Source organism: Pagrus pagrus (genome assembly GCF_965226575.1).
Source record: "Pagrus pagrus genome assembly, chromosome: 3".
NCBI classification, from domain to species: Eukaryota; Metazoa; Chordata; class Actinopteri; order Spariformes; family Sparidae; genus Pagrus; species Pagrus pagrus.
Genome location: NC_140187.1, coordinates 22016418 through 22027011, shown reverse-complemented (window position 1 = coordinate 22027011; position 10594 = coordinate 22016418). Strand labels below are relative to the sequence as shown.

At 40.0% G+C, this 10594-nt stretch overlaps 1 protein-coding gene across 2 annotated transcripts in view; it reads left to right on the top strand.

Annotated features, from left to right (window-relative positions):
• The first annotated feature begins 1117 nt into the window (after window positions 1–1117).
• Window positions 1118–10594, top strand: part of camk1b (calcium/calmodulin-dependent protein kinase Ib) — a 35684-nt gene continuing 26207 nt past the window's right edge. The window contains exons 1-3 of one of the 2 annotated variants that reach the window (XM_084349877.1): window positions 1118–1236; window positions 3115–3127; window positions 7615–7728. In XM_084349877.1, coding sequence (XP_084206003.1) covers window positions 3117–3127; window positions 7615–7728 — 125 coding nt within the window. In that variant the 5' untranslated portion in view covers window positions 1118–1236; window positions 3115–3116. The remainder of the gene's footprint in view (window positions 1237–3114; window positions 3128–7614; window positions 7729–10594) is intronic. The other variant, XM_084349878.1, reaches the window with a different exon arrangement.

The following is a 10594-nucleotide window of genomic DNA, read 5'->3' as shown; positions in this document are numbered from 1 at the left end:
TTTCTGAGTTCGTATTATTCCCATATCAACATTGTGAATGTTAAAATTCTCAGCTTAAACTTCTTCTCCAAAACTATGTATAGCCCCTTTAATTTCATGGGAATTAGGAAAAAAATAGCAAATGGTCACTATAAATATTAACTACCAGGGGTACAATAGTAATTCTTTACTTGTGTGGACCCAAGGAAGAATACCTTCTGTCTCGGTAGTTGCTAATGGGGATCTTGTTAAAAGACATAATACAGAAATTCCTTTTATAAATTATGATATATTACAATAACATAACACCTGAATTGTTGCGCAAGACCCATGGCTATGTTGTTACCGCTACACTAAGTGTGATTTCAGGCACATTGCTTCTGTGTATTTTACTGTTTGGGGCCTTACAATCCACTAGATGGAGCACTAGACCACTGCAAGCTGACACCGCACTTATTCAGTGTTTCCCAGCAGTGCGCACCTGGCAGGGAGAGTGGAAATGGAAAAGTCACTTGTTTATGGTTTATCCCAGGCTTTATTTTGAGCATCATTACAAATAGATTAGTCAAAGTGGTTTGGTTTTGATTTTGATTCAAAACAAAAAAAACACAAATAACTGCAGTAAAAGAAAACAATAAGTAAAACAATTAAATAAAAAAAAAGAGAGAGATGAAATCAAAGTAGGCCTAAAGAACAATACAAAATAGATAACATGCAATAGAGACAATATGTTATCCATGAATCTGAAGCAGCAGGTTAAGCAATACGTTAAGAAATCCCCCTCAAAGTCAAAAAAACATTGTATTTACTTGTATGTAGATATTAGTTCTATCTTCACTTTTACCTGTCTTTGTTTAGCGTTATTGTTATTATTATACCTATGTCTCTCCATCTTTGTGTTTATGTGTTTAACTTCCTACAGACTGGGTCAATAAAGCTGCTCCTGACCAACAGTGTGAGCATTTATTACACCGACAGCAGCTCACCTCTCCGAGCCCTTTCATCCACACTACAGTACGGCGCGGGAGTCACGGGGGTGGAGGGGGGGAGGTGACCAATACTGTCTCAGAACTGTTTACCTGTGCGCCACAGCTCGAGCTCTGATTGGTCCGCTCGCCGTCCTGCCCTGCGGTGACGTCAGGAGGAGCGCTGCTGGTGAGGTTGCCAAGTACGGATTCCGTGTGAGAGCGCTCCGAGTTGGAGAGACAGACGGACATTGGACACGGCTGCTGGACCTGACGCACCGGTACATTTCAGGTAGGAGCGACTGCTGCCACACTGTCGTGACACAAACTTTTGTTTCCCACCTCTCTCACGGAGGCTGGAGAGATGTTGGAGCGTGGTTTCTTGCTAGGTTCTGCTTTTGACAGGTCGTTTATCAGTTAGCTAACCTTAACTGCCGCTTCACGCGCACCCGCTGGGGACCTGTCGTTCAGAGTAACTCTTGGAGGGAGATTTAACGACTTTAAAACCTAAACTATAAGTAGCTTTACAACAGGGGAGACTGCTGAAGTTGACAGCAGCCGATAGCGTCAGTTATGCATATGTACAGTACTCCCATTCACATCAGCAGGACCTCTGTGTAACTGAAGCTGCGGTCTCAAAGAGCAGATATGATCCACTGACATGGAAAATGCGACTAAAGTGTCTTCTTCCATGCAAACCAGTACAACTAGTCTGCTCTTTGAATTAATATAATGTATTTAAGTCAAGTGTATACAGCATCTACAAATGACTCTCTAAAAAGAGCCCTCACTGGTGTTATTATTATTCTTTACAGTAGAAATGGCGCGAAGGGTTTCTTCATTAATATGCTGCGATGTGTAATCTTCCGCTGCTCGTTTCGCCTTCTCTCTTTCTATTTGTGTCCCTTTCACTCTCAACTCTCTCCTCACACACACGCACACACACCTCCTCATCTCCTCTGCCTGTCTGTGGGATCTCGCCAGGAGAAGTCTGCTTATCAATTAATAAGCTCACTTTGAGAGGAGATTTGTTGTGCGTCATCGACACCAGCTGACCAATCAGACTGCTGTTTTGTAAATCTCCCGGTCAGCCAATGGGTGCATGGGGTTTTGAGGGCTGGGGGACAATGTAGTTTTGGGACAGGCACCATGGCAAGCAGCCGAGGGAGTGATGGTGATGAGTTGGATGGTGTTTTGATTCCTACAGTAGTCAATGTTGATGTCTGTGTTCATTGCTTTTAAACATCTTGCTCTTGGCACAGCAGAAGAAAGCACTCGCCCACCACCGCTGCAGCAGTTCAACCGTTTTGACCCAATGAATCATCGTTATTTGTTGTACTAAATATGTGAATGGAGCTTTGTTGTGCTGGCTCCAGCCTTGGTCGATGCCTACAGTTTTTGCCGAGATTGCCAAAGAGACGTTAAAGCCGTTGAGGTAAAAACAAGACCAAACGCTTGGAAACCAAATACCAGCAAAAATGAATAATACTGCTTAAAATGTGGTCCAAAAGCCTGGATAACTGGATTTGTTGTTTTTTTTTGTTTTTTTAAAAACTGCCCAGCTTTGGTCTTCAGGCCAGATTTCAGATTGATGCTCTCAGAAAGTATTAAAAGATCAGACATGTAGCTCCGCACCTGACCAAACTAAGCCCTAAAAAGAAGCAGTCAAATAAAAAACATCTCAAAAACTATTTGGCTTCCCGCGTAGTGAATCTGATTTAACAGGAATGCAGTCCTTTGGCACGAGCCTGCCAAAGCCTGTTCATAACTTGGCAGAGCAGGAAATTCACCACTGTTTGGAGCCATCTATTGTCTGCCGAGATAAGAAGTAAAACAAGTAAAGCCAGCCCCAAACTCAATATTTAAAATCAGTTTGCTCATGTTTTAGTTTGTTATCAACACTTGTTGAGACGCGAGCCACCCAGTTTGGAGAACATAGGTGGATCTGTCTCAAGTTTTAGTTCAACTCCAAATATCTGTTTTTAATATGTTTGTCTGTTTGATTCTGTCTGTGTGCATGTGTGTATGCAAGGGTTGCCAAAATGTTTTAACACCATTGCAGATTAAATTTCACACTTAAGCAACACAAACTATGCGTCATTTTGTCACATTTAACTGTGGTCGTGCGTATGCTTGTGTGTGTGTTTCTTCTGTCCACTGCACATCACAGGAATGGGAAACCAGTGAGTACAGCAACTCTCTTCTGTGTAAACCTTAAACAAGGGTGAATGCTGCATGTCACAAACTACTCAGGGAATGTGTTCATGGTATTGTGCATCTCCCTATCTCAAGCCTCTTCAATCCTGTTGCTTCTTGGGTCTTTGAACAGCATTATCTTCACCCGCCGACCAAACGTCATGTCATCAGTGGACATGGAGGGGCTGTTTTTGGCCCTCTACATGCTCATACGACACCTGCATGTGTCTCTCCCCTCTACTCTCCCAAGTTTTTCAAAACTTGCCCCCGTCTGCCCCTGCGTGTCTTAAACATGAACCTTATCCTGCTGTTTATAGCATTTGCCTGTTTGATAAACAGGCCCCCCTTGCTCAACTTTGTCCTTAATGCTCCAATTGCTTGAAATGTGTCCTTTGAAATGTAATGTGAAGCTGCCTAATCCAGATGTTTGTGCAACTGGAGTGAAATCCAAGCGTTATGAAGGAGATTTAGTTGCATGTTGGTATTTCCTGGGTACACACACAGTTGCTACCTGTTAGATTTCTAAAATGAACACAACCAGTGACAAGTAAGGTTGATGCATTCTGACTTTGATGTTTAAATGACTTTGATGTTCGATATCACCCATTCTCGGTGCATGAATTAACATGAATCTCCATGAATCTCAATATGAGCAAGGTGAGATGCTACAAACAAGCAGTATGTGAGAGGTTTTTTCACTCCTTCTCTGACTTCAGTGTCTTCTCTTGTGTTGTGAGAGTTATTTTTAGCCAAAAGGTTACTACTCTTTAAACAGGAAAACTGTGATGCCCTGCCTGAATAATGCAAGTGAGGAGACACAGCTGCAGCTATTATTATTACTTTCATTATTTCCTGTCAGTGTATCAGATTATCCTTTAGTCTATAAATTGTCCAAAATACAGACAAAACTCTATCACGGTTTACCAGAGCCTAGAATAATGTCTGAGAAATTGCTTTTTGGGGAAGTTTTCAAAAAATGTTTCGAGTTCCAGTATAGGCCACAATAAACCATTTTCATTGTCTATTAATCTGCTGATTTTCTGGATTAATCGGTTAGTCGTTTGGTCAATAAAAGGCCGGTCAGTGTTTCCAAAAGGATGGAGATGATGCAATCAAATGTCTTGTTTTGTCCACAACCCAAAGATATTTAGTTCATGGTCATACAGAAGTAAATAAACCAGAAAATATCACATTTAAGAAACTGGAATTCCTTAAAAAATTACTCAAGCTGATTTCCAAATAGTTGGTGATAAATTTGACTTAATAGTTGAACACTATTACTGGAGATCACTATTAACTTAATATAGAGAAAGTAAGCAATATTCACATTTAAGAGGCTGTAATCATACATCATATTTGTACTTATTGAATAATGAATCAATGATTGCTTGCATAATTATCATGAAATATTTCTGTGTCGATCGAGTTTCAGCACCACAGACTCAGCGTCTTCTCCTCACAGTCACCAGACACAATAAAGCCTGAAGAATCTCATCTCTACTAAAAAACCCATTTCTTTATACAAATACTGTCGGCAGTCTTTTGTATTTTCAGATTGGTACGCAATGACCTACTCCAGATCACTTTTCAATGAAAACATTAGAGGGGAAAAATCATGCTCTGTAATGGATCCTCAATTTCCACAGAAAGAGACTGGTGTCAAGTTGAAGATGTACTGAGGAATAGAGTTACAGTCCACACTATGTATTGTTTGTTTGTCCCCGACAGTAAGAAAGACGACAGGAACACAGGCCCTAAGATTTACCAGCAAAGCTTTTACACATTTGCCTGGACTTCCTCTTACCACTTCCCCTAAGCACATTTACTTTGCATGCTGCTTTTTAATTTAGAAATACTTCCTTTTACTTCAGTTGCTTTAAACGGTATGCAAAATGCAGTAGAGGAAATGATGGGTGACTCAGATATTGTTTTAAATATTCAATTGTAAGTTTTGTTCCCAGTAGTTTTGGTCACATTATTCAGCAAATTTACATCAGATAAAGGCAAAGTAGTGCCTCCAATCATGAACTGAAAATGGTCATGTGAATTAATATGACATTTAAAATCATGGTCATGTGGCTGCTTTACTAATGAGTTGTACTGTATTGAATGTATATCTGTTCAGGTTGTATTATTTTTCACTGCTTCCTGTGTTTGATATGTGCTTCTAATTCATATACAATAACCACACGCGGGACGCTTACATGTTTTCTTTTTTACTAAACATAACGCACTTCAGCCAGCCATCGAATGATTCCCACCTTAGCTGCCACCTGCCATTAATCCCTAAAGCAATTTAGACTCTCAGATACCATAGCAGCTCCTTTGGGTTTCCATGACAACAGGTATGAAGCCGACTTCTGACATTAGTGAAGGCAGCGAGAGGGCCACCGTGCACATGTGCGTGTGTGTGTGTGTGCATGAGAGAGAGATAGAGTCTCTGTGTGCATCAATCAGTGACTGCAGTGAAATGCAACTAGAAGAGGCCACATCCTATTAACATTTATTCTGCGATAACAGCAGTGTTAAGTCTCACCAGTCTGTCTGTCGTTTAATGCTGCTCATACACACAATTCAGCATTTAAGTGAGGTGACTCTGCACTGATAAGGAGATGATTAACCGTGCTATTATATTGTCTTTGGCAAAATGGCTCTTGTACAATCCAGAACAATATGTTACATCATCTTATATAGATAGACTATGAAGTTGCCAGGCAGGCAGCAGGAACAGAGGAGGAGTGAGGCACGCTGATATGAGCAGGGCTATTTTAGTCTTCCAGGTCTTGAGTTATAGACACTTTCTGGGTTTAGATGATGATATCAGTGACGGCAGGGTCCTCTGTGATCACTACCTCTCTTGAGAGTATGGTGAGGACAAACATCTGAATGTGAACTTCCCCTGAGAAATATGAACAAGTGAGACAAAGGATTAACATTGTTTTTCTCTAACTCTTAAAGGTCTCTTATACTCTATATACTATATAGTATCATGTTATATTAGGAAAAGCTTATTGTTATAACTGGAGCCTGACCGATACTGGATTTTGGGCCCCTGCTGATACCGGTATTAGGAAGTAAAAATTCCAATATTTACTCTGATATAACCTACACACATTTTTGCCAATGATCCCTTTAAATGTGGGTATTAAACACTTTGGGCAAAGATATGTAACAGAGGCAGGATATTTTACAATTTAACAATACACTTTATTATCTAAAATGACACCAGTGCAAAGAGTAAATTTCACTGGGAATTTGATAATTATAAATTATCCCAAGCATCTTTTTCTGCTTCATAGTTTTCATATCTGCACATATCAGGCAACACTGATACTGATATATCTATAATGGGAGGGTCACCCGTCACCACTGACATACATGCGTGTGCCTGGTTTAAAAGGGTCTTTGTCTCTACACCACATGTCCATAACTTAGCTGTGTACAGCCTCAGAAGCTTGAAACAAAGAAACTATCTGTACAGAGGAAGCTAAGTTAAGAAAACACAAATAACAACAGCACGGATGAAAGAAACACACTAAGAGCTGCCTGCGGTATACTTGAAGTCATAGACTTCTACAGCAGTAATCGCATCACCAGAGTGAAACTACAGTTTACTTATTAACTTTATATAGATATTGGCCATGACTTTTAGCCCTTTCTGCCATAAATTCCATGACGCTGAAACACAACCACACTGAAGTTGCAGATGCAGGATTTGCCTAAACAACATTGACCTAGTAATTCCCTGTGACAACGTGTTCAGTTTAATGGATGAAATGCAGCCTGAGCCTGTGTTCAATGCCCCATGTCAGAGGATTCATTTTGTGTGTGAAAATTATATTAGAGAGGAAACAGGATTTACCACATTCTTAAGTCACCTAAGACGTGGGCAACTTGTCTGTTTTGTAACAGACTGACCAAAGTTTTTGCAACAGTCTGTTTGTCAAGCTGGTTGTAACATTCTTAGTAACCGGTAAGTTTCTGAAAGTTTTTCACCTTAACCTGTGAAGCATAAGTCTTCTTTCTGGCATCATGAAATGGCACTGTGCTAAGGTCCTTCAAGTATTTCTTATCATCATGTGACTTCTGGCTGCAGGAAGTGGTCTTCTCCAGTGCACACCCGCAGGGTGAATGCAAACCCTAGCCCAAAAAAAATGTGCTACACATAAACAAAATAATGGTTGCACAGCAATGGGAACAGCAAGTAGTTTTAGACATGGTTAATGTAAAGTACTCTGTTTAAAAGACACCTTCTAAGTAAACCTGCCTTGCTGAACAATAGAGGATATGTAAGATGTTTTTTACATGCGTTGCATACTATTAGTAATACACTGTAAGAAATATATATTATAATAGTCAACCATATAAGAAAAGTGAGCAGCACTAAGTGCAGTATTGAGATGGACTGCACGGATGGAGGCACTTCAGCAGTTGGCATTAACAAGTGTTTCCTCCTTTCCTTCTTCTTCACTAGTATTGTTTCTGACCGTAACAACAAGAAGATGCCACTGGGTGACGAATGCCATGCCTGGAAAAAGAAGACCACAGATGTGAAGGATCAGTATGACTTCAAAGAGATCCTGGGAACGTAAGTGTGTCAGTGCCAGCAGCTAAAACCCCTTGTGTTTCGGCTATGTATGATGGCTTTTTCATACTCTGCGAAACATTGCCACGCTTTGAATAGAGGATGTGTGTTTGATGCATTTTGTGCGTATTTGTTAATTGTTGTCTCAGATGGACAAAAGACAGAACATTTGCATTTGTTTTGTTTCTGATCCCGACGCTTTTGTATGGATTGAATGTTTGAAATCATCATTCAAGTATAAGACTTCAGTGTTTTCTGTAAATGTATATTTAGGATATTTATGTATATTTATGCTGGGTTGCTGCTGCTGCTGTCCGTGTCCCCAGATAAACAGCTTGATGCTTTGGTTGGAACATAAATGGCTCTAATGTGAACCTGATGTGGTGCAGGCAGATCATGTACTGTATGTGGCCAGGTATTTAGTAACTGTGTCAGTGCAAATCCAATGGTAGCAACAATGCTCTTTTCCTCTGGTCACTTTATGCATCTTTACCAGTTTGGTAGGAGGAGAGGCACAGATGAGTATATACGAAACAGCTACTTTTGAGCTTTAGTTGAAACACACAAGGATTTCTTCAAACCCTTATAAAACTCTCTGACATTTAAAAGCATATTAAAACACGATATTTTAAGCAAGTAAGACTTCTTGTGCTGGTCAACTATTTCCTTGAGTACAGGAGGTGGAGGTGTCTCCAGGATGTGTCCTGAGCACTATCACACAGATCAGGTGACATTTTTCTTTGGGCATATCTCCAAACACACTTTCTCAGGCTAGTCAAGAGGATATATTTCAGTCAAGCAAACAGGTTTTTTTGAGAGTGGTCATTGTGCGTAGTCTAATGCAATTTAACACATTACCCAGCAGTAAAGTTTCAGTAATGGATAAACACTGCAATATATCTTTGTGAAACGTCTACTGTTCACTTTTGTTGACTTTTGTTGAGTATCATCAGAACTCTACTGTTGATTTAACTCTGACAAACTGACACAGTGTCAACAAACCAGCCACAAAGCCTGATACTGAGAGCTGATACTCTGCTGCCTGCATGTAAATGAGTGTAGACAGAACATTAAAAACAGCTCTTAAGGAAATGCAGTTCACTATGAAACTGCACCACTAAATATACAGCCACAAATTTCCCCAGAGGTGAGTCACCTCTGACACGAACATGATACGCTTCACAAAGATAGAGAGTTATTGCTGGGCTGCAGTATTGGTTTCCAGTTTGATTGTAGGTGTACTTAACATACTGGGAACGCTCAAGGACTTATATAAGCTTGTTTAAAGATACAATACAGCTAGACCTGACTAATCAGCAGTCATTTATAAAGCCAAAGTGAGAGAGAGAGAGGTGAGAGAGCTCAACACAGCGCTTTAGCTTAAGGAATCATACAAATGGACAAAACATGAGCAAATAATAAAAACCCATTACCCAATTAAATTGTTTCTATGAGTAACTAATCCGGAGTGATGCTGTTTCTATGTTGAAAACATCAACCCGTATCCCACACTAAGCTGAATCAACTTCATACAAGGTCTTCGTGTTTATGTTGATGATTCAGGCCAGGGCTCATTAGTATGTTGCGAAAATTGTTTTAATCAGATGGTTGTTTTTATTTTTGAAATACAAATCTGTATATCAGTATTTTCAGTTGACCTGAAAATGAAAAATGGACGACAGTGCCTCAGTTTATGACAGTGCCTCAGTTTATGAGCCATATCAGCAGTACTTCATGAGAGGAGCATTATACTGTGGAATACTGTGGGGTAATTTGCTCTGTTCTGTTTGACGAGTCTGTGCTGTGTCTCCTTATTTATGATTTTCTTGCTTTCTTGGTTTCAAGCCTGTGTGTGTGTGAGCATGTGTGTATGTTATTCATTCATCTCAGAATGGTCATGCTTGGTTCAGGAGCACATGATGGCATGTTTACTGCTTGTCATATGTAAAACCATATCTCATCTGTTGGATCCCTCAAACCCGACTTTTAAGGCAGTCTATTCTATATTTATGCAAGTGAGCAGGGATACTATGCTGGTAGCTATACAGTACACTTGTCCAAACCTAAATGTCATTTGGCAATTTCAACAACACAGCATATTTTCTGTCCTCCTGAGTTCCTCCTGGGGTTGCCTTGGTCTTCCTGTCTGAATAGTCCTGCTATCCATCTCACAGTGAAATGTTTTGCCAGCTTTCCCAAATTGGCAGAGGCCATTTTGACCCTAGAGAACAAATTGCTCTAAGAGAGCACAGTGGTTAAATGTAACATTTAATCCTACTTCTCTTTGTTACAAGATCCTTAATCATGGGTGCTGAGAGTCATGAGACTGGATGTTTATCTAAGGTGTCTTACTTAAGGTCCTTTTACATACGCCCACATCCTTGTTAGCCCAGGATTACGTTGTGTTAACACTTACTGAATGCAAGATGAAACCTAAGCTTGTTTTGTTAGTTTATTAAACCCTCCTTAGTCTCTTTAGTCATGGCTGCACAGAGGGTAAAAGAATATCATAAGCACCTAATGAAAAGGACTTAACTACCTGATGGAACTCAACCACAGTTGCAAACATTTCCACTGAAGTCAGCCTTAACAGCTTGATGGCCACTTACCATCCCTCCTGTCTGTTTCTCTACTGTAAACACTCTCAAGAGCCAAAATGTTAGTAACTTTAAAATTAATTCATTATTTTTCTCACAACAAATGTGATTAATTACAGGTAAATATAGCAATATCAATCCAAACTGAAGTTGTATACGTGTATAAGCACAACTGATGGGTGCATAGATGAAAATGTTTTCCCTCCTTTCAACCCTCTCATTTATTCTCCACCTGCCTCCAGTTTTGGTGCTGAGCTTGTTTATGGAGAGAT